The sequence below is a fragment of the Pelodiscus sinensis genome, chromosome 1 (assembly GCF_049634645.1).
Source record: "Pelodiscus sinensis isolate JC-2024 chromosome 1, ASM4963464v1, whole genome shotgun sequence".
In the NCBI taxonomy this organism is placed as follows: Eukaryota; Metazoa; Chordata; order Testudines; family Trionychidae; genus Pelodiscus; species Pelodiscus sinensis.
Genome location: NC_134711.1, coordinates 5,302,903 through 5,327,490, shown reverse-complemented (window position 1 = coordinate 5,327,490; position 24,588 = coordinate 5,302,903). Strand labels below are relative to the sequence as shown.

At 43.2% G+C, this 24,588-nt stretch overlaps 1 protein-coding gene across 1 annotated transcript in view; it reads left to right on the top strand.

Annotated features, from left to right (window-relative positions):
* Positions 1 to 24,588, top strand: part of EXOC4 (exocyst complex component 4) — a 626,684-nt gene that overhangs the window by 504,357 nt on the left and 97,739 nt on the right. Inside the window, exon 13 of the mRNA XM_075925646.1 lies at positions 7,121 to 7,276. Within this exon, the coding sequence (XP_075781761.1) occupies positions 7,121 to 7,276 (156 nt within the window). The remainder of the gene's footprint in view (positions 1 to 7,120; positions 7,277 to 24,588) is intronic.

The window sequence follows — 24,588 nt, the reverse complement described above, 5'->3', positions numbered from 1 at the left end:
AACATTTCCCAGTATCCTTTGCCCTTGGTAAATTATGTTTTAGAGATTGGGAAAAGCATAACCACATCCCCGTAGCCACCCATTTTTGTTGATTTCATTGAATGACTGACTTCCTCTATTAGTCCTTTGCTACAATCCTCTTCTACAACTAACAAACCTTGCTATGTCTCAAACCAGAGAGCTGACCTTAGATTTTCATGGTGATTTATCCTGTGACAGCTGCCAGAATTCTTTTCGTATCTCTTTCAGGCAACCTGTCCTCACTCTCAGGGTATGTCTAGACTGCAAGCTTCTTTTGAAAGAGAAAAAGCTCCAAACCCGGATCAAAAAAGCCATCTGCTTTTTCGAAAGAGAGCATCCATGGACGTTCTCTCAAAAGAAAATCCTGATTCTTATTCACAGAATAGCCACCAGGGCATCTGTGCTTTTTTCAATTGCCTCTTCTTCCAAAAAATGTCCCTGTTCTGCATCCACACACGCCTTTTTTTCGAAAGAGCTCTTTTGAAAAAGGCATTCTTTCTCATAATTTGAGGTTTACCAATGTTGGAAAAAGCCCTGCATTCTTTCGATTTAATTTCGAAAGAACACGATTATAGTGTGGACACAGGTAAAGGTTTTTTTTTTTTTTTTTTTTTTTTAAAGGGCAGGGGTTTTTTTAAAAAGAAAAATGTAGTCTAGACATACTCTCAGTCCCTCAGAGAGTTTTTTAATTCCCTACATGCATTTTTTCCCCAAAGACTGATTTCTGGTGTGCCCCCCTAAGTAACCATGTAGCTGAGCTCATTTCTCAGATGGGAAACTTAGACTTACGGTATGTCTATGCTGCAATCGGAAACTGTGATTGCTACACACGTGGACAGAGCCAATACAGCTGTGATCCAGCTGGCTCAGGTAACAATAGTAGTAAAGCCATAGAGACCACTTAACTGTGTACCCAAGACAGCTGACACATCACCCTACCACTGTAGGGTCACTGAGATTGTTGCGCAAGCTAGCTTTGATCTAGATAGGACCTGGGAGATGACCTTGGGTATTTCTACCGATGCTGCAGTCACACCTGCCAGTTGCAGTGTTGAACGTACCCTGTGTGACTCGTCCAGGTTCATGCAGGAAGTCTACAGCTGAGCAGGGAATCATAGAATCATAGAATAATAGGACTGGAAGGGACCTCGAGAGGTCATCGAGTCCAGCCCCCCGCCCTCAAGGCAGGACCAAGCTCCGTCTACACCATCCCTGACAGATGTCTATCTAACCTGTTCTTAAATATCTCCACCACCTCCCTTGGCAATTTATTCCAATATTTGACCATCCTGACAGTTAGGAATTTTTTCCTAATGTCCAATCTAAACCTCCCCTGCTGCACTTTAAGCCCATTACTCCTTGTCCTGTCCTCAGAAACCAAGAGGAACAAATTTTCTCCTTCCTCCTTGTGACACCCTTTTAGATATTTGAAAACCGCTATCATGTCCCCCCTTAATCTTCTTTTTTCCAAACTAAACAAGCCCAGTTCATGAAGCCTGGCTTCATAGGTCATGTTCTCTAGGCCTTTAATCATGAATGTATCCCAGGTCTCCACTGTCCCAGGCTGGCTCCTAGCTAGTAGACATCTTCCACTCTATCTTTAATAGTGGCTATTACTTGCTGCTTATTCCCACAAAGGTATGTATGTTTTGGCTGGTATGCTGTCCATTTATAAACGTAAGCTTTTCAGCGACGGGACCTGCCTTTGTCATATAGAGCCAACACGAACGATTCACCAATTGCGAGAGTTCACAGTAGCTGCTACCTTGGTCCTGCAGACAAAACATTGTTCCTGAATGTGTTTGCCATGAAACAACGGAGTCCAATTAGCCCCTCTGGCCCCCAGTTGTTTTCCTAATGAAAAGGTTTGGCACCCCAGCTGCGGCCAGGGACGGTTAGCAATCATCCTGCACAACTGCTCCGAGGGGGAAGCGGCGCAGATCTGTGGCTACTACCACTGGCAGATGTTTTATGAATAAAACTCGCTGAGCTATGGCAGGGTGGACCCATCTCGACGATACGCCATCACCTGTTCAAGTGTTACACCTATTTTCTTGCCCCCTCCTGGGAGCTAGATACAAACAGTCACACAGATGGCTCTGTCTGTGGTCCATTGAGCTGTGAATTAATTAGCAGTTTATGGCACTGGTGGTAATGATTAACCCTATTACTGTAGCAGGAGTAATTGCATGTTTTTTTGTTTTTTTTATGGTGGTGGTGTGATATTTGTAAATAAGTCTCCTGGACTCTAGTAGAGCTATTCATAGTGTCTTGTAATGTGATATTAAAGAACTACGTGAGATCAGCGTACATGTAAGGTACCTTGTAGACGGAAATCTAGATGAAAAACCCAACCAAGGGTAATGGCAAAGGGACCTGATGGTAGAGGCTGGGTGTCTAGTGGAAAGATCAGTGCTAGCTCCCATCCTATTTAATATCTCCACCAAGAAGCAGTTAAATGGAGTAAAAACAGCATGTCAACACAATTAGGCAGTGTTGCGCACACATGAGAAATTGGAGTGGAGTCTGTTTAAGATGCTAGTTGTGCATGGCCCCATGAAAAGGCTAGAAAGCAAACGTGATGGATACAACCTAATGTCTCTGAAACCAGATAATAAAGAACAAGAGGAGAAAGACTCTTGAAAGGCCATGCTGCTGGCAAAGAATGGACAGACGACCAACCGGATCTCAGCTTGCAGTTCAATCGAGCAGTGACCAAACAAAAAAGCCCATGTGACTTTGGGCAGCCGAAGTCTCTCATTGTAACTGTGTCTTTCTCAGTACAGTGCTGGCGAGAACGCTCCCAAAGACTGTGTTCAGTCCTAGGCATCTGAAAGGGTCTGATTAAGGTCCATAAATAATTGAAGAGTGTGAACAGTAAGGGCAATGAGGAAACGAAACTGTTACAATGGCGGTAACTGGAAGTAAGGGGGCAAAATTAAGCTGAGGAAAAACCTACACGCAGTAGCAGGGTGTATTTTTTACCCTCACAAATTTAGATTTGTTTGACTGTGAAATAGACTTACAACGGAATATTGGTAGTTCCATTCCTTTAGTCATATAAATTTTGACTGGACAAAGCGCTGGCTAATATACGATAGAGGACAGTCGTCCTGCATTAGCAGGGAAATCTCGAATTATAGTATTTTAATAATAAATTAATAGGAAAAATTGATTTCTGTCTCTGTATGCAATGCTGCAGCATTTCCGTTCAAGACCGCTTTCACCTGCTTTTCTCTAGATGGTTGGGTTGCTTGTAGATTCCATTTTTTACCAATGAAAAAATGCAGGGGTCCAACTAGCAGTAGGAGGCAAAAGTGATATTCAGACATCGAGATCTTGTGCTGCTGAAAACAAAGGTGCTTCGTTTTGTCTGTTGCAGATGAAACATGAAATATGAGGCTAGAAAAGTGAATCTTATGAGCAAGTATATATGACAAGCAGAAAGTGTTACACTTTTACAGATTGGAGAATTTAAGATTGCCTTCTTGATGCTGCTTGAAAGGCACAATCGGTTGATCAGTGTTAGTGGTGAGAGACGATAATAGGGCCAGTTTAGAGGTACAGTTTTATTGTTTCATTGTACTTCATTGCCATTTTTACTGTATTCCTTTTAACAGGTCATAGAACCTGAATGAATTTAATTGTTTATCCCTATTCCTTTACCAAAACATAGATTCAATATATCTAAAACTAGCGGGAGTTACCCGGCATTGCTCGGGAAAATGGAGGAACAAAATTTAGAAAAACAGTAGTCCATTATCATTTTTTGAATGATAGAGTTCTATAGGGATTAAAATATATTTTTAAAAAAGTATAAAACAACCAATTTTACATGTTATCATCAAAAGCTTTATTGTAAACTATAGTTTTGTTTCATTATTCTTAACAAATATGTACACATTTTTTTCACTTCCAGCTCTTGAACATGCAACATAGAGTTGTCTATGTGAAAAGCAAGACATCTCCAAATCAATTCCAGCTTCTTTAAGTGACTGTCCCTGCGCTTTCTCAGTATACGTTGTTGAAATACAAGTTGACAGTTGATATAACTGAGATGAGGAGCCTTAGGGAAGGGAGCTGTGCATCTGCCGCCGGCGCCCAAGCCCGCCCTTCACTGCCTTGTCCCTCCGCCGGTCTTAGTGAGTGATTGGGCGCACCGCTTCTCCTGGGAAGCCGCTTCTCCCCGCACTGCCAAGCTCTGTGCAGCCCCAGGGAGAAGCGTCGGTCTCTCATCTCTTCCCTCCCACAGTCCCTTAAAACCTTCTCCTGGATAAAAGGTTATCCCATGCGAAGTTTGGTTGCAGTAGCTCTTATAGTGTCCAAGTTATTAGCGCACAAACATTCTCCTTTATATGTTAGATAAGGGTTGTTTTTCCACATACCATGAAGCTTCCCAAAAATTGGAAGGAGAAGGCTCCTGCTTACCTCCATGTCTCTTGGGACACTTAAGTTCTTCTCTCCAACCCTGCCCTGTGCTCTTCAGAGTAAGAGAGAATACGCAAAGGACTTGACTGCCATACACAGCACCTTGCTGTTAACTTTCCTGGGGCCTGCAAGTAGCCTCCATACCTGCTCCGCATGCACCTACTTAATAGATGGACATATTTTGGGAGATCTGCATAAAGTCACGGAAAGTTATTGTTGGCGCTAAAACACAGCCTGTGAACTCTGACTCTCCTTTAGCCCCTAGAGCAGCCATGGCCAACCCACGGCTTGTGAGCCGTATGCAGCTCTTGCCCCCCAAAAGTGCTGCTCGCGAAACTGCTCCTGGTGTCCCTGTGATTACTGGGTCAGAGCTGCAGGGATTTAAAAATGGCACCCATGATGGCGGCCATCTTTTTTTGTTTTTTTCCTCGACAATTCTGTTCTGGAGGACTTTTTTTGTTGTTGTTGGTTTTGGGGGGTTTTTTTGTTGTTGTGTTTGCTGCTTGATAATTCTGGTGCAGTCTTCACATTTTTTCCACTGCTATTTTGGCTCTTTTTGTTAAATGGGTTGGCCACTCCTGCACTAGAGCAGTGTTTCTCAGTCCCTTTCAAACAACCGACCGCTTTTCAAGAACGACATCCCCTCCTCCTATTATCCCCATCAATGCAGGGATTTTAAGTTCCTCCATTGGGGTGCTTGTGGTGAGTGGAGGACAGTTGGGAAATTGACACATGCTGGGTCGTATGCTGCTTGTTCATTCCTGAGTCATTTCACCTGGGAAAAGATGAGTTAATCAGCATCTTTCTAGGCAATGTCCCTTCTGTCACCTGGAACTACCATCATGCACTTTGAGAGCAGAGACATTAATTATGTTGCCAAAAATGTTAAATAGAAAAGTCTTTGTAATTAGAATGCAGTGTAATCTTTGATTCAAGTTTACACATACTGTTTAGCTGACGTATCTCATACTAGAGGCCTCAAATAACTAGGAGTTGGATGCAGAAGCATTTAATTTCCTACTATTAATCTATGTCCAACTCATCCGATGAAGTGGATTTTATCCATGAAAGCTCATGATCTAATATATTGGTTCGTTTCTAAGGTGCCACAGGATGGCTCGTTGTCATTAATCTCCTAAAAAATAAGTAGTCTTGTGGCACCTTAGAGACTAATCAAAATATATATACAGCTTTTGTGGGCAAAACCCACTTCTTCAGATGAGGTTGAAGCTTGAAGCTCATCTGAGGAAATGGGTTTTGCCCACAAAAGTTCATAACACTATACTTATTTGGGGTAATCTCTAAGAGTACGTCTACACTTGCTCCCTAGTTTGAGCTAGGGATGCAAATGTAGGCAACCGATATTGCTAATGAAGCGGGGATTTCAATATCCTGCGCTTCATTAGCATGATCTCGCCGGGGCGTTACTCCGCTCAGCAGCTGATTCGAACCAGGAAGTGGGCGCCAGGACGCATTAAAATTTTGAGGAGTAACGTTAGTTCGAACCAAGGGGTTCGGTTCGAACTAGTGTGTTCCGGCACCCACTTCCTGGTTTGAATCAGCTGTTGAGCGGAGTAACACCCCGGCGAGATCATGCTAATGAAGCGCAGAATATTTAAATCCTCATTTCAGTCGCCTACATTTGCATCCCTAGCTCGAACTAGGGAGCAAGTGTAGATGTACCCTAAGATGCCACAGGACTACCCATTTTTTTTAAAGTTACAGACTAATATGGCTACCCCGCTGAGACTCATTAATCTCCTAGTCACTGCTTCAGGTATACTCCCAAAGTTACTACCACTGGACAGCTGTCTGGCAACTGATGTGAAACAAGTTGGTGGTTTTCGCCCTGTCCTTTCTGGACAGATACCCACAGGATAGCCACAGCAGAACTGACAGTAGTTAGCAGTCTCAGTGGAAATTGCAAGGAGCAAATGAAACATGGAGACTAAACTAGCCTCTTTGCCCATATTAGACAAGATTAAAGGTGGGCAAAAAAAAACCCTGATTCAATAATAAATTTGCTGAAAAATTCCATAATGGGGCAAATTCAGTGAATAGTTTGTCCAATAAAAAATTTGTGTTTTAATATCAAAATTTTTTTTTTCAACATTTTCAAAATGCTCCTTTCAGCTTTTCATTTTGAAACAATCTTTTGAAATGTAACTCTGAAGGAAACCACAAAAGTGTGGAAAATACACATCAAAACTAAAAGGTGAAAAAAAATCCGTTTGGGGTTGGCTGAAACGGCTGTTGGTGTTTGTTTTAGTAAGGAAAAAAAGTCGGTTTAGGTTCAAAATAACTGAATTTGGGGGGGATTTTTCAGGTTAGCTATTGAACAAAAAAATCAGTTATTTTCTCAGCTCTAGTGAGTTCCTCATGTGGTGTAAATCTGTGTTTCTCCATTGACTTCAAGGAATGTGAGGATCTGGCTGCTTTTGTCCTTTTAAGGAATGCAATAGAAGCGCATTTGCGTGGGAAAGTGTGGCGAATACCACACGGCAGCTGTGGATAAATGGAGAATTACACTCTTTGTTGACTCCTTGTGGAACTATTCAATAGTATTGTACATTTTCATAATATGTAGCAGAGTATCAAAGGAGAGCATCAAATCTCACACACCAAGTAAGATTTGCCTTTTCCTAACATTGCCTTTGTTGGCTTCCTTTAGGAGCATTGCTCAGTCTGATGAAAAGCTGGTTATCAGTGCATCCTGGGCTAAAGATGATGACATCACCAGGCTGTTGAAGTCTTTGCCCAACTGGGTCAACATGGCTCAACCCAAGCAACTGAGGCCAAAGAGAGAGGAAGAGGAAGACTTTATAAGGTAATATGGTTTTCTTTTGTTGCTGTTCTAATAAGTTTTGAAGCTACAGTAACAATGATGGATTATAATTATAAAAATTGCCTCTTAATTTGTAATGTTTGGCTAATGTTTATGACCCCAGAATTGAAACCACTTAGCCATGTGCTTAAGTCCATCCTTATTCAGCAAAGTATTTAAGCATAGGCCTATGTGCCCATTTAATCTCACAAGCCTTCAGCGTGAATTTCGAGTTAAGCGCATGCTAAAGTGGTTTGCTGAACCGGGATGTAACGGTACAAAGAGTCCCTACACAACTGCCTAATAGCTAATAATGGTTCCCAGTCTGTGGGTTTCAGTTTTTGAAGTAGGTCACCAACAGAAATATCGTACTGCTTAATATATTGCTGAGCTCCATCAACGTGAGCTCTGTGTGCTGTGGTGTGGACAGAGAAATCTGTCGTCAGCCATCCTTTTCCTAAGACCCAGGATAGAGAGAGGAGGAAGTGGAGACCTTCCCCTCTCCATGCCAGGAAGAATGAAAAGAAAATAGAATTGGACCTCTGCTGGCAGCCCTTTGAACTGTGACAGCAACTGGCACAAAGGGAGCATTGGGTTCATGGGAAACAAAAGGGATGAAGTTAGTCACAGGGCATTGGGGATTCCCAAAAGGGAAAGCTGAAACAAATCATGATGGTGCTTCAATGAGGACCAGTCTGTAACGGATGGAATGGCATATGAATGGACTCATCTGGTGTTCCCTGTCAGCTGTATGCTCAGGAGAGATTCCAGTGCCGCCCAGCTGATTAGCAGAGCACCCAAAGATAGGTTTTTTTTGTTTCTACTGGTGATGCACATTCACACATGCCTCGGTGCATGTTAAAATGTATTCCTCACGTAGATGGAAATAATCCACTCATATGAACAGCCATACTGAGTCAGACCAATGGTCCATCTAGCCTGGTATCCTGTCTGGCCAATAGCAGATGCTCCAGAGGAAGGGAACACAACAGGTAATACTCACGTGGTCCCTCCCCTGTCATCCATTTCCAGACAAAGAATCCACTCGTGGCTAGAAAAGATTAGAGGGAACATTAGACTGGTCTACCAATTATCAAAAGTGTGGTTGTCGCTCGGGTAGAAATAGTCACGCTACCTTCAATCTAGCTAAAATAGGCATGAAGGCACAGCTCGCATGCCTGCGCAGATGCCTGCATATTTATGCATATTGCTAGCCCACTCCTGGTGCCATGCCACAGTATCTACGCCACTCTTTTCAGCCATGCTACCTGGGCTGCAATCCCGTCTCCAATTTCCTTATAGACGTACCCTAAGAGTCCTCCTAGCTCCTGGCAAGCCACAATGGCTATCGTTGCAAGATCATCTAAATGCAAACAGCAGGGTGGTTTTCATCTCCTGTATTACCACAAACCAAAACATGTAATATTCCGAAGTACCGAAAAGACAAATGGGCGGGTTGCCTCCCAGAGAAAAACAGTCAGGATCTATGAATCATAGGCTTATTCTGAAGAAGCTAGTTATCTGCACATTTCTGGTTAGCCACAGGGCTGTGCTTTCCCATCGCTGCTCTTTGTTTCTTTGATTGGCATTTAGCAATAATATTGTAAGTGCAAGTGAAGCTGTTTAAAATTAGTCTAATTCGCCCAAATTACCTTTTTACTTATTCAGTGACTGCAAGAACAATAAACTAAAGATGACGCAGTTTAGAGAAAGGAGTGATGAGCAACATAAATCAGGGGTAGTTACGGAAACGTTCGCTCATGCTGCACTGGCATTGTCAGTATGTCAGTATATTTTAAAAGGCCTGTTTGATATGAAGGTCTGGGAGAATAAAATGTGTTGCTTGTGACGTAAACGTGCAATTCTTTTGGGTTTTGCCTTCATTCATTGTCCTTCTTTTTTTACAGATGGAGTAAAAGTCAGTCTTAGCACCTTTCCTTTATTTCCACTGTTTGGTTTTCTTATGGCTAAAGCTGGATCATACCGATCAATGTTAGTCATAGGCAAAAATCCTGACCACATTAAAATCAGTAGTAAAATTCTCATCAGCTCGAGTGGTGCCAAGATTTCAACCTTAATGGCAGTTCTTTTTTTCCCCCGTTTTTTAAGTTTTACTGTCCATTGATTGAAATTTCCTCTTGGAACCATGGCATAGAGGTGAGACAGGAGAGGCCTGTTTATTTCCATTTATGACTTGGAGAATGAAATGGAGAGTATACTCATAAAATTTGCAGAAGACACCAAGCTGGGAATTAGACTGAAATGAACAGGGTGAAATTCAGGAAACCCAAGTGCAAAGTACTGTACTTAGGACGGAAAAAGCCAGTGCACAGCTCCAAACTGGGAAATGACTGACGAGGCATTGGAGTGCCTGGTGGTGATTGTAGTAGTTCAGGACAGCGATACAGTAAATCCAGGATTCACTGGTGTGGCATTCTCAAAGATCTTCTGCTTCGACAGTGATGATTAATGTTCGGCTGCGTGCGTTTTCATATGCTTCCTCAGTATATGGTGCCAGCACTGTGCAGGTAGCTAGCATAATAGACTTCATGAGAGCCCTTAAAGACCACAGACTCAGAAAAGATAGGAAGGCACCTGAGTCAGGTTTATTTTTGAACAAACTACATTAATAGTTGTCGGTAACCAGATGGCCTTTGAGCCCCTAAGAATTTGTACCCAGGACAATGAACACAGCTTAATGAATCGTATGGATTTTACTATTGCCCCTAGGTCGGCCAAAGAGTTAAGTGAGGTACCCCAACATTTATAGATAGAAATGAACAATTTATTAAACACACCGTACATATCCTCTTATGAATTAATGACACGGTTGATACCTTCCCTTGTACTTTCCTCCAAAGCATTCGCTGCCCGGTGTTATGCTTTCACTCTTGTCGTTTTAAACTATTTTAGCTGGTTGGCCTTTTTGCTCTCCTGATGGAATATAGTTACATACTTCCTGTGCTTCCATCTGTGCTAGCTGTTCTAGTGCTGAGAGACACTGACTTGCAAGCAAACATTTGCTTTTGACACGGCCTGTCTATTACTCACAGTATAACTCTTGCTCAGGGGCGGCCCGTGGATGTAGGTAACCTTGGCAGTTGCCTAGGGCACCGCATTTAACGCGACGCCCAATGATGATGTCACGCCATTGAGGGCTATGTAGGCGGGGGCGCCGATTGCGCATTCCGCCTAGGGCGCCAGTTGCCGACAGCTCTCCTCCAGTCACTCCTGCTCTTGCTTACTTTGGTTCAAGCACCAGGCCCATGCATCAGACTCCTTCAATGCAGTGATAGTGGATCACAAATTGAATATGAGCCAGCAATATGATGCAGCTCTGAAAAAAGCTAGTATCATTCTGAAGTGTATTTGTAGGAGTGTCCAATGTAAGACACAGAAAACCATAGTCCTGCTCTGCTCATTACTGCAAGGACTTTTCTGGAGTACTGTATCCAGTTTTGGGCACCACACTTCAAGAGGATGTAGATTAACAGGAGAGAGTCCAGAGGAAAGCTACAGAAATGATAGTTTTAGAAAACCTGACCTATGAGAAAAGGTTTCAAAACCTGGGCATGGATGGTCTTCAGAAAAAAAGACGAGTTAAGAATTTTGGATGGTAACTAATTGTTCTCCATGTTCACAGAAGGTAGGAAAAGAGGGCTTAATTTGCATCAGGGGAGATGTAGGTTAGGTATTAGAAAAATCTTTTTAACTGTAAGGGTTGTTAAGCGCTGGAATTGAATTTGAAGGCAGGTTGTAGAACTGCTGCCATTAGAGATTTTTAAGAACAGGTTAAATAAACGCCTGTCAGGGATAGTCTAAATCAGTGGTTAGAATCATAGGACTGGAAGGGACCTCAAGAGGTCATCGAGTCCAGCCCCCCGCCCTCAAGGCAGGACCAAGCTCCACCTACACCATCCCTGACAGATGTCTATCTAACCTGTTCTTAAATATCTCCAGAGAGGGAGATTCCACCACCTCCCTTGGCAATTTATTCCAATATTTGACCACCCTGACAGTTAGGAATTTTTTCCTAATGTCCAATCTAAACCTCCCCTGCTGCACTTTAAGCCCATTACTCCTTGTCCTGTCCTCAGAAACCAAGAGGAACAAATTTTCTCCTTCCTCCTTGTGACACCCTTTTAGATATTTGAAAACCGCTATCATGTCCCCCCTTAATCTTCTTTTTTCCAAACTAAACAAGCCCATTTCATGAAGCCTGGCTTCATAGGTCATGTTCTCTAGACCTTTAATCATTCTTGTCGCTCTTCTCTGTACCCTTTCCAATTTCTCCACATCTTTCTTGAAATGTGGTGCCCAGAACTGGACACAGTACTCCAGCTGAGGCCTAACTAGTGCAGAGTAGAGCAGCAGAATGACTTCACGAGTTTTGCTTACAACACACCTGTTGATACAACCTAGAATCATATTTGCTTTTTTTGCAACAGCATCACACTGTTGACTCATATTCAACTTGTGGTCCACTATGACCCCTAGATCCCTTTCCGCCATGTTCACAACCTATCTACCATTGTGGGCTGCATATGTAGTTCTCTTGTGTCTTATGTGGGCCCACATCCACACAATGTATATATACTCCCTGTATGGCCCTGAGGATATCACATGGGCTGCAGCTATGTGCTGATTGGCCCGTGAGCTGAGAACCAGTGGTCTAGGTGTTCTTGGTCCTACCTCATTGCAGAGAGATGGACTAGATTTCCTTCTAGCCCTACAATGCTATGATTTTTTTTTTTTAATTCTCTGGTATATTCTCCAAAGCTTGGTCTGGTTCTTAGACTATATACTTGTCTAGCTAGGGATCTTGTCTTTGTGTGTTAATAAATCATGCAGTATAACAAGTCCTAATCCTGATAGGAACACTATCATATAAATATTAATTAATTAATTATACTAATCAGTGGCCCTGTTCAGTGTTAACAGATGTCAGTAGTAAGTAATGTGACACATAAACTTTCTGTAGTCTAATGCATTTCTCCAAGAAGCTTAAAAACAACATTTAATCCTTTCTTCACTATTTGTCCTATTTGTCCACTTAGCTAATTTCTAACCCCATTACTGCGAGGGCTCAAATTAATATGATTTTTGTTTCTGTCGTTGTTTGCACCTTGGTATCATTGATATATTACAGCAATTCTGGGAATAATATTCAATGGCTAAGCATTGCTGCAGTGCCAAGGGAAAGAAAACATTGTTTTTATGGGCTCTCCCCAGAAACTGAGGTGGCAGTGAATTGTTCACTGACTCATGAGCCTGGTAGATCCAGTTGTCTATCAGTCATGTGATATGTGTAATGTTATAATATGTACAAGATGCATATAACCTGGCTATTTAACCCTCTTCATATATTGGTATGACAAGGTGCACAGCTCTTCTTCCTGTGCTATCAGGGAAAAAGCTAAGTCCAAGGATGGCCACAGCAAAGGTGCACCAAGGTCAATAACATTAAGTGAGGGGGGCAGAGTCAGCTGAGTGGAAAGGGATGAGCCTTTCACTCTGTAGGAGGACAGCAAAGGTAAAGGCATGTGGTGGGAAGATCCCTGTTCTCTGAAACTCTCCATGGGATTTTAGGACTATGTTTGCCTGCCGAGGATTGGACGGATTATTGATGCCTGGAGAAGGACTTGCGCAGAGGTGACTGTTTTGCTAATAAACCAGACCCCAGAGGTAGAGGTCTGGTTTGAAACACCCTTTGCCCCATCTCTGCTGTGTAGAATTTTGATTGAAAGGAAAGAAACTGAGGCATGGTAGTCTGGGGAGAGAGCAATACCCTGTTTCCGTTACACTTAAACTTTTTGATAAGATTCCTTTAAGCATATTAATTCAATTATCTCCTGTAGTTTTAACACTAGTCTTTGGAGGATTGCGGGGGGAGGAGGAGAATACTATTAATTTTTTTCCCTAGATTTCCTCTGACTCGCGGGCTTAATTAAAGTGAAGAATCAAAATACTGTCTTTACAAAAACCTCACCCATATCTCTGTTAACAATGATTGATTCTGTTGTCTTTATCCTGCCACTATCTCCGTTGTGATTAGATGTCAAAAGTCAGGGTAGGCAGTGGGTGAATCTCCCCATTAATATTCTTGTGTGGTTAGATAGACAAAAGAGACCTGATTGAGCATATTATAGCAGCTTGGAACTTGGCAAGGACAGGAAGGAAAGGAAAAGTCATGCCTCTCCTGCTATAATTAGTTTTTGAAGCCGGGAAGGCTATTTGGCACTTGGCTGGGTATGAAATAAAATGCCCTTCTTTCTGTATAAAGGTTAGCATTCGGTTCATTACCGCATCAGGCATGTTAGAGAGGAAAAACCCAAACTGTATTATTTCCAGGCTTAGCTTTGAGTGGCAAGACTAGAAAAGAACGTTAGATCTGACCACTGGCGAGTCGCAGCAAACCCCCCCGGTCTTTAGTCTTGCAGCTGCTCTGTAGCACAAGGGGTAGCAAGGGCACTACATTAAAGAGGCATCACGCATTAGTAGAGCTGTGGGAAAGAAAGCGGCACCCGTGTTGCTCGCCACGGCAGCCTGGGGAGGTCACAGGGTGAGAATTGTTGCTCTGCAGAGCTCACGCTGGGCTGTGTTTAAGGAACTCTCCAGGACGGAGAGAGGGAGAGAGCAGAATGTATTCGGCTGAGGATCTCGAGGACCCAGTCTGCTGGTATAATAAGAATAATTGGGTGCCTTGAACTCCTCTGGATATTGACTTGTTTTGGTTCTGCAAGGTGCCGGAATGTCTAACTTTGGAGCAGGTTCTCAGACTGAAGACAGAGGAGCTATGCCGATTTCCACCAGCTGAGAGTCTTAGCCCTTCTTATTGTGACAGATAATTGTATTTGGATCTGATTTATGCAGCCAGATTCTGCTACTCTTACTCTGGGCAAGTAGTGCCTTCCTGGCCAGGTAGCCCTTTTTGTTTGACTATGCAGGGAATAAGGTGCTACTCAGTATGAGTACGGGGGCAGCTGGTCCCTTATGAGCCCATCTGATCGTTCTATGGATAGTTTCTGATTAAACTGCATTGTTACTTGGGGGAAATCTGTCCTGCAGTGCCCAAGTGTGCTACTCCCGAAATCTGTGAGGGCAGAGTACTGGTGTGTGTCACAGCTATGTGAGCATCGCTCAGAGAGAGTAAGGCCAATGATGTATTGCAGGGATGATGTGGACTTTTGACTGTATATTGTGGTTCCAGAAGCACAGAAACTACCTCCAACCTGTGTGACCAATGAATTTGGACATGCAGTGGCCTTGCTTACATTTTTCTCTGCCCCTCCATGTACCACAGCCCAACTCTCCCTCTCCGCTACCTCTGGCTTCTTGGCAATGGTTATACAGCCCACAGAATGCTGTAGGCATATTGGTTGCTTCACCGCCCCTGTGTCATCTCCTCATCTCCAGTCTTTGGCTTTCTGCTTGTCCACCACAGCCCAATACTGCCTTCCACCTTTCTAGAGAGGTGGGTGTTTGCCTGGGATTGCAGGTTAAGGAGCAAGGAACAGATGCAGGAACAGTCTGAAGACTAGCATGGAGTAAGATGGGACATTTTTCAAAGGGGGAAGCAGACTTGGGGGAGATTTGGGGCACAGATCTGAAGCACCCTGACAACTCTCACTCTACATCTCTGACTCTTCATTGCACTGCCTGAACATCCCTCCTGCCCCACCAACACCCATTCTTCACTGTGCCAAGTATGGTTTTACTCCTCCCAGAAGTGTTGTACCGCACCCCTCTGACACTCCTCCATCCTGCCCATGGTTGTTTTTTGCAGCTAGAGACTAACATGACTACCCTCTCTGAGGCGCGTCACCAGTGCTGAAGGTAGCCATCTTCAAATTGACTGATTTCTGAAGAGTTGTGGTGGAGGTAGATCTCCAAGGGTAGTGGCCATTGATATCTTGACCAGTGCAAACGGAGTTACTCAAGCCTCCTGCCAGCTAGTTGCCAGCAAGAGGTTGAGGAAGAAATCTCCCCGCCTCTCATCCACATACAACATGCACATGCAGTGATGTTTAGTTATTAATGTTTCCTTCTTCTGAAATATTAAGCCAGTGCTGTGGGAGGATGCCAGGCTTAGATGGACTAGTCCTGCCCCGGAATGTCAGAAATCAAGTGACTTTCTGACACGATCATCTGTTATGGGCCAGCAGGAGGCAGGATGGCAGACTCAACAGACCAATGACCATTCACGTGTGCCTGAAGAGACAACTGTACTAAAATTGGCATTTTGGAGCCCTTTTGGTGGCCACCAGCTTGCTGAAAAGTGGCCTTTGTGATGATGCAGTGTGGAATCAGGACAGATCTCGGAACTTGGTTTAGGGATGTGTTAGAGTTCTTTGCTCACACCAATTAGATTCATTGACAGATCCCAAACATGAAGAAGGTTGCCAGGTTAGTTCAAAGGCCTGTCTTTCTCACCAACAGATGTTGGTTAAATTCTATTTCGAGTCATGTCCCCATGAGTGCTCCGCTCTGGGTGCTGGTGCGTCCTCGTGCTGGTGACCGGAGATTTTTAGAGCAGTGCCCTGCCATGCCGCTCATGCGCAGTAGCGTCTCCTCGTGCCGTTGGTGTCCTTAGGCGCACGTGCGGTACGGCTCCTCAGTTCCTTCTCTGCCGTCCTTGGCAGCAGACAGGGCTTCCCTTTACATGCCCTTTCTTCACCTGAAAGTACAAAAAAAAGCATGAAATCCCTTCCGGTTTTTTCCCTTATCCAAGTTTTTGACTCTCATCATTCATGTGTGTCACTCCTCAGCAGGGAGACCTAGAAGTAAATGGGCACTGGAATACTGAATTCCTTCTTAACTTCAGGGGCCAGAATTTGAATCATGGGGCAGTGTGAGGAAAACTTGTTTATCTTGCAGTTGTTCTGTGATTTCAGAGAAGTGTCTTTTTCTTTCCTCTGTGTGTGGATTACAGAGACTTGTGATCCAGCCCTCGGAGAAATGGCTGTTGCATGAGGAAATTTAACACCCACTTTCAGTTTCATTACTCCTGCTAGGTGCATCCTCCATTGAAATTACCTAAGCAGCTGTTCTGGCTCTACTAAACCTCGTTAGTGTTACCTGGCGTTCTACAAGACATTTACAAGTAAGCGGTGGTTCATTAGGCCACATAATTCATAATTGAAACTGAACTAGGCTACTCCGGGAAATGAACAAAGGATATCACATGATGCATTATCCGCTTTGTTTTATTTTTTAAGAATAAATTAGTGATATTCGACTGTACCATAGTCCTGTGACCACGTGGATGGGGAGCTGTCCGGTGCTGAACTTGCTTTTCAATCTTGCAGTTCAGACTATTGTTACTGGGATCAATTGAGATATTTGTTTCAAATCTCAATCACCCTGCAAAGTAGGTCAGTGTTCGAATGAAATTCACAATCACAGAAAGCAGCATAGGGTTGTTTATTTTCCCCATGCCTGTATTACCATATAGAAGTTCAGAGAAATGTCCTCACATATTGAATCTTGACAACAACCACTTTGCAATGAGCAAGACTCGAAAAAGTTATTGGATTTGCTTTTATTGTTCTTGATACAGAGAAACGTGTTAGAATGATTCCTTTGGCAGAAAATATCCACCCTTGGTCTTTGTTTTGGTACTTGGACAAGATCTTTGTGCTTCTCAACAACTTTTAGAAAAGGGAAGGCAACTGAAGTGAAGCGGGGGTCATTTCCCCAAATTCTTTTTAATAAACAAGAACAAATGTTTAGCATTTTTTTGTTTCAATTTAAGTGAAAGAGGTCTTCCTTGGTAACTTTTGAATAAAGCTTTTAATTGTAATCACACGTAGAGCTAAACTAACATTAACTTTGTGGCTAAAGAATAGAGCTGTAAGTCAGGAAATCAAGGTTGTATTCTGCACTTCCTGTGTGATCTTAGGCAATTTCCTGTACAGCTGGCCAGCAAGGAGATCCTAGCCTTCTTTCTAACTAGCTTGCTGAGAAAATGATGGGGCATCTTTTTCAACACGCGCCAAGGAAATTCTTCTTTTTCACGGGTGTAGTGTATATACTCTGCAAGAATGGAGTAATATATGAGAAGCTGGCAAAAACAGCAATTATATTTGCTCTGAGGCAGCACAATCTCATGGGTTTAATGTAGGGCTGAGGTCCAGAAACTCTTATGTTCTTTGATGTGTTCTGACACGTAAATGCTGTATGGCCTTGGGTGAGTCACTTAACCACTTTGTGCCTCAGTTTTTCTGCCTGTCAGATGAGGAAAATGCCTCCCTCACAGGGGTTGTGAAGAATAATTAGTGTTTACAGAGGTACCACCTAAATAAGTAGCATGTTTGTACTATACTTCCTGCAGGGCACCGCACACACATTCAACACTTGTCTGGTCCCTGATATTCTAGACCCCTGGATACAGACTCTGCATTGTGCTATTAAATGACATTTGAATTCACTGTGCTGTCTATCAGCAAAGAGCATCTGATTCTCACTGTGAAAAACCAGCCCTTCAAGAGCTGCTCCAAAGCACAATGTGGGAAATGACAAAAGGGACTTTGTCAGAATGGTAAATTTGCTCCTAGGGGAATTTCCGAAGAAGGATTTTTTTTTCGTTCTCACTCTGTAATTTTTCCCTTGGGGGACTAAGAGAGGGGAAAGGGGAGGCTGACACTCAAATGGCCCCTCTTGTTTGCACAGCTCCCTAGACACATTCTTCCAGTGAACTGCTTCATATTCATCAATTGCTGAAGGAATAATTGAAGCTAATTTCTTGGCCATGAAAAAGGAGAGTCGCAGTAAGTGAATGTAAAGCTGTTGCCAAGGGCACCTCGGAGGCCTCAATCCATCGCTGTTTTGTATTGATGTGGACACTTGGCTGGTTTTCAGCCCTGCTCTGGCACGGCCAGAATGCCTTTATGTAGCAAAGGTGATCTTGATTTGTCGCGTCTGCCCTTCGTTGGCCCTAATCACTTAGCACATGTGTTTTCCTTTCACTGTGTGCGTGCACGCATTGAGTAACAGAGAGAAGCCTCGTGTGTCACCATCAGTTCACGTATCTCCTGCGTACGTCAGCACGGGATTTAATTTTAGTAACACCACACCCCCAGAAAATATAGACCTTGTGGATATTCCTTTCAGGTGTGGATCAATATCTTCCTCGGTGTGGCCCTCTGTGAGCAACGTTAAGAACGTGCTATGCATGCTACTGAGTATCCAATAAAATAGAACCGATCTAATGCTCAGATGATGCATGCAATTCTGGTATTAGAGAAACAATATTCTAGAAATGGAGACGAGAGAGCAGCGGGAACCGGAATGATACTTAGACAAGCGACGTTGTTAATCAGATGACTTAGACCAGACCAGACCTGCATTCGTTGGCAGAAAAGAGATTAAGGGCAGACTCAATTGAACCCCACACAAATCCTTATGGGAAACAAAAAGATAAAAACACAGCGAGGCTATTGGAGCTAATGTCAAATACAAGAAGAACAGTTGGATACTGAAGAAATGCACTTGGGTTTTCTTTACCCATTGTGTGGCTGATCTGTAATAATTCTCTCTCTCTCTCTCTCTCTCTCTCTCTCTCTCTCTCTCTCTCTCTCTCTCATGTGTATACACACCTCAGTACAGTGAAGAATTCACTGTTGTTAAAGTGCCACAAAACACTCTATTACAAACCTCCTGGTTTTCATATTTCTAGCTTTCTTAACCATTCATCTTTTGGAGCTGGAATTTTTCATATTGAATATCTGCCATACATTGTGTTTTGTTGTTGAACAAAAACCGTTCCTTAAAAAACCCGAAACCTTAAATTCAAAACTTTCTGCTAATGAACATTCATGCTGCTGAGTTGGGCATTCAGGCTACGGGAGGTATCCCGAAATAGCTATTCTGCGTCTTTTGTGCATGCCCGTTATTTTGAAATATAACGGGCTCGCTGTTCTGACGTCCCTGTAAACCTCATTCCACAAGGAGCAAGGGACATTTCAGAATAGTGATTTATTTCAAAATAAGGGCTGTGTAGACAGCACCAAGTTTCAAAATAAGCGATTTCAAAATATCAAAATAAGATATGCAATTTGTGTAGCTCAACTTGTGTAGCTTATTTCGAGCAACGGGTGCAGTGTAGATGCACCCTCAGTTAAAGAAATTAAAGAGTTAAGGTGAAATGTGCTGCCTTAATTCTGGCCTTTTGTAATGTATATGTCAGAACAGTTCCCAAATTCATGCTCACCTGGTATCCCGGACACATGTTAATATTTAAACTTCAGAAGGATAAAGTATTGTTTGAAAAATAGTATGTACTCCAGTATCTGAAGATGTTGTCATAACACACACAGAGGATCAGAGTTAAAGTTGCATGGTCAGTCTTACCTTTAGTATTTTCTTACTTTTAAGTGCTTAGCTGGGCAAACATAATATTCCATTAATGCAAAGAGGGAGGAATTACAGGGGATTACATTTAATGCGGATAGTGAAACCTGCCATAAATAGTCATCCAAAAGGCTAGCAAAAGTAAGTTGCCTCATAGAGCAGGCATTAAATGAAAGTTTAAAAAAAAAAACACTCAACCAGCCAAATAGCCACATTGTTCAAGCCAACTAGCCACACTCAAACAACCAGATGTGGCTAGTGGCTAGCATAGTGGACACCCTGGCTTTAAGCTGATGTGATCTTTTAAGATAGAGATGTTTGTTGGAGGTTATCTTCATTGCAGATTTCAGTGTATATGTAATGTTGAATTGTGAACTTTGATTTCTGCTGCCAAATAGGTATGTTTGAGGAACAAGCAAACTGTATTTTTTAGATAAACTACCATTCTCTTAGAATGAATTACTGTTTCTCACACATGCCAATAGTAATCGAGCAACAGCATCTCATTGATAGGGATTCATTTGTTCTCACTCCATGTTGAAAATCGTAAATATGCAATAGTGTGGGGTGTCGATTTTATTGACATGAGTTTGGATGGGTTGTATTATTCAAGCAGTAGTTAGGCAGGTCATCCCCAAACCAAGTGCCAGTGAATCTTTGTTCTTTGATTTGTGTTTTGTTGAAACTGTTTTGGCATCCTTGGGGTACAAATGCTATTGGTATCATTGTTCTGGGGAATGGCAGGCTATTGTTTCATAATGCAACATTTCTCAAGCTGTGGTCTGTGAAGAACTTTACAGTGATAATTGTACTAATTCTGCTCCTTTTTTCCAATTGCTCAACCTGGTTCAAAGAAGCTACAAATACATTAAGTCTTTCTTCATATTACTTTGCCACCGGAATGTTATTCGATTCAGAGGTTCTAAGGCCTTAAGGGACCACTGTAATCAACTTGTCTGACCTCCTGCCCAGCACGGGCTACAGAACTCCCCCAAAATGATTCCCAGAACAGAGCTTTTAGAAAAACATCCCATCTTGATTTAAAAATGGGCAGTGATGACGAATCCACCCTGAGCCTTGGTAAATTGTTGGTTCATCTCCCTCGCCATTAAATATGTGTCTAATTTCAACTTCCTGCCATTACAGCAAATTATACTCCATGGAGGAGTGGAGGGGTATCCACAAGTCATAACCCTTGTTAAGATGTGGTAGACTCCAGAAGACGTTGTAAGAACATCTGTCCCAGTGATCAAGGCAGAGCTGGAATGAAATAGTCTCTTGCTGTTTGAGAATTTAAGTGCAGGAGCATACACTAGAGAATAAAGTTGGGGCACTAGTCTGGGACTCAGGAGACACGAGTTCAGCTCCTGGCTGTGCCTCAGACACCCTGTGTGACTTGATGCAAATCAGTCTTTCTCTGCCTTGTTCCTCAGCCTGTGAAGTAGCTGTTCTCAGCTTCACGGGGAGGTTGTGAGGATCAACATATTAATGACTGGAAGGTGCTCAGATGCTGGGTTTACAGGGGGCATAGAAGAAGTAAAGATGGAGACAATAATACCCTTATTAATAAAACCCTTATGACCAGTCTTGTTGATGTTCTCTCGCTGTCAGCCATGAATGTGTGTTGTGTGGGAAGTACAGCTGATATGGTAAATGTAAGTACCATTACAATAACTTCCAGGACTCTATTAGCGATGCCCAGCCTTTCATGAGGAAGAGCCTGGAGGGATTTAGTCAATTCCAAACAGCCACAAGATGGATTAAAATCAGTCACATGCTGTAGAGAAAAATACGAGCCAAATTCAACCCTGTTGTATTTCCACTGGAGTCAAAGGTGTCCTTACCTCCCAATCCTCAGCATTAACCAACAGATGCTACTTCCTTGCAGGCCATACGATCAGAGATAACAGCTCTATAGCACCACCTTAAGGGATAAAGCACATATTTCTTCACATTCTCAAGTAAAATCCCTGCAAATAAAGGGTTTTCCCAAAAAACATTTTAATTAAATGTTTAAAATTGTAAATTCTTTTGCATGATGTTTTTAAAAAAAAATGCAGGGAAGCTATTGAAACAAATCTAGTCTGAGGTACTAGCAGTGTGTCTGTTTGCATGGTTTAAAAGGCTACTGATTAGAATTATTTCCCCTCGCTATTTACATATTATTCTCGATGGCCTGAGTTCTCATTGTAAAATTTAGTGGCTGAAAGTGGAAGTCAGCAAAGTTCAAACCGGGTATAAGATTACATTTTTAATAGTGCAGATAACTAAAGATTGGAACAACTTATAAAGGGATTCAGAGGAGTAGCCAAGTTAGTCTATACAGGATAAACTTAAAAAACAACAGATAGTCTGGTAGTACTTTAAAGACGAACAAAACATGTCGATGGTATCATGAGCTTTCATGGGCCCACGAAAGCTCATGATACCTTCTGCATGTTTTGTTTGACTTTAAAGTGCTACCAGACTATTTGTTGTTTTTTAAGTTTATAAAGGTCTGTATATCATAAGATCACCATCACCTAGAGTCTCAAGACTGGATGTCTCAATACGATACACTCTCATTCATCCACGAGTTACTGAGTTTAGAGGTAGGAAATAGTGGTTGAAAATCGCTTGTTTGTATTACCCACGAGGTCAGACTTGATGATCTTAATGGTCCCTTCTGGCCTGCATGTCTCAACCCGTGTGAGTGCTTTAGCGATGGCTGTTCCGGTAAATGTGGGAAGATACTTTTGGAATCTAGTGTTTGACACTTGCCGGGCTAGTTCTTTCAACTCTTGTGGAGGGGAGCATGGCAGAGGGCTAAAATGGAGTGCAGGTGATTGTGACACAAACCCAAAGACAACGAAACCTGAAGAAAAAGGAAAGTAATAGGTAGCAGGTTTAAAACAAACACAAGGAAGTGCTTCTATGCACAACGCACAGTCAGACTGTGGAGTTCATTGACAGGCTACAACCTGTGGATATCAAAGTCCAAAAGCGTAACTGGATTCAGAAAAGAATTAGCTAAGTTTATGAAGAATAGTAGAGCCATTGATGGTAATTAGACAACACGGTCCGGGATCCAACCCTGTAGTCTGGGTGTCCCTATGGCTCTGACTGCCAAAAGCTGGGGCTGGCCGACAGGGGATGGATTACTCAGTAATTGGCCAGTGGTGTGCATTCCCTCTGAAGCATGCTGTTGGCAGACTAGATACTGAGCTAGAAGGACCATTGGTCTGACCAGATATGGCTATTCCTATGCTCACATCATCCATGTTCTCATGACCCTTGGAAGAAGTGTTCTGAAGCTTTTATACAAACCAGTATGCTGTGTAAACGTATTTCTCTTGATTGTCCCTTTTCACCAAATACTAAATCTGAGCTAGTACAATAATGCAGAGTCTAATTTTCAAAGCTTTGCCTCTTCTTGGTCTTTTGAGCCATCGAGCTCCGTGGTACATTTCATTTGATGTTTGTATGTATGCAAAAATGATTCAGAAGCTGAAGGGACTGACTTTATAAGGGAAGATGAAATGAGCTAAAGAGGTGTAACTTGTTTAAATACTAACAGCAGGGAGACACGGAAAGCAATGTACATGTATCTGAAGGGTGGGACAGGAGTAGTTTAGGTGGATGCTAGGGAACTAACACTGAGTAATGGGATGACATTGAGAGAATGTAAATCAGGAAGAATATCAAAGGAAACTATGAGAATGGAAGTGTTCCTCCCAGATTGGTTAGTATACACAAAGCTGTTAGGAGCTCCTTCATGTGGGGCTTTTAAAACGAGGGATGTTAAATTGCGGTTAATTGACTAGTCGAGTAGCGGATGGAGCTAGTCAATAGGCACTTCTGCATTCCTCCTTTGAAATGTACAAGAGTCCCTCAGAGGAGGAATGCAGAACTCTGTGTGCAGCCCGGGGCCAGCAGAAAGTCCTGCTGACTCTGTGCTGCACGCGGGTGCCAGCTTTGAAATGTACAAGAGTCCCCAGTGGGGGCCGTTATGCATTTCAAAGCCTCAGCACAGCATGGAGCCTGGGGTCAGCAGGGGACTCTGAGCTCCATGCGGTGCTGCTGATTTGCAATGCCGTGCGGAGCCGGGGTCAGCTGCGGAATCCCCAGCTGACCCCGGGCTCCACAGCACCACTTTGAAACGCCACCTCGGTGTTTCAAAGGGGCAGCGCCACACAGCTGAGCATGGGCTCAGCTGTGCAGGGCTGCCCCTTTGAAACATGGATGCTAAGTTCAAAGGGCAGCGCCGCACAGCTGAGCCACCGGGGATCAGCTATGCAGTGCTGCCCTTTGAACACCGCCTCGGTGTTTCAAAGGGGCAGCCCCGCATAGCCCTGGCTCAGCTGTGTGGGGCTGCCCTTTGAAGTACCCCCGTTTCCCTCCTCCTTTGCTTCCTCTATCTGACAGAGGCAACAAGGGGCAGGAAGCAACTAGTCGACTAGTCCTTAAGATCCTTATTTAAAACTTGAGTGGACGCAGCTCTCAAAAATAGACTTGAAGGAGCAAATCAGTGGTTCTCAATCTTTTTGAGTTCACAATCCATTTGTAAATGTTTATGACCTGTCACAACCCAGTAAATAGTCTGGAAGTGGAGCCCTGTGGTGGTTTTGGCTGGGTCCTGCTCCCTGGGAAATTGTTTGGGTGCTGCCTGGCATTCACCCCACAGTGGCATGGGCTGCGGGGCAGCTAGATTTGGCTCTCTACCCCAGATGTTGTAACCTCTGGGATTGCAGTACTGCTCAGGTTTGGTCCCACCACCCTGACTGATCCATATTTGTATGAGTGGAGTTGTGACCTGGCTCCAATTTAATCTACCCGGACTCCCGTCGTCGTGATAGCTGGGCCAATCCTGAGAGCTAAGGAGCTGCCGCAGGAACCTTTGAACCATTCGGGTGACTTGGTTTTGGGTCCTGAGATGCAGGTTCTAGAGACCCTGAGACCCATGTTCTAGATGACCCTTCTCCACA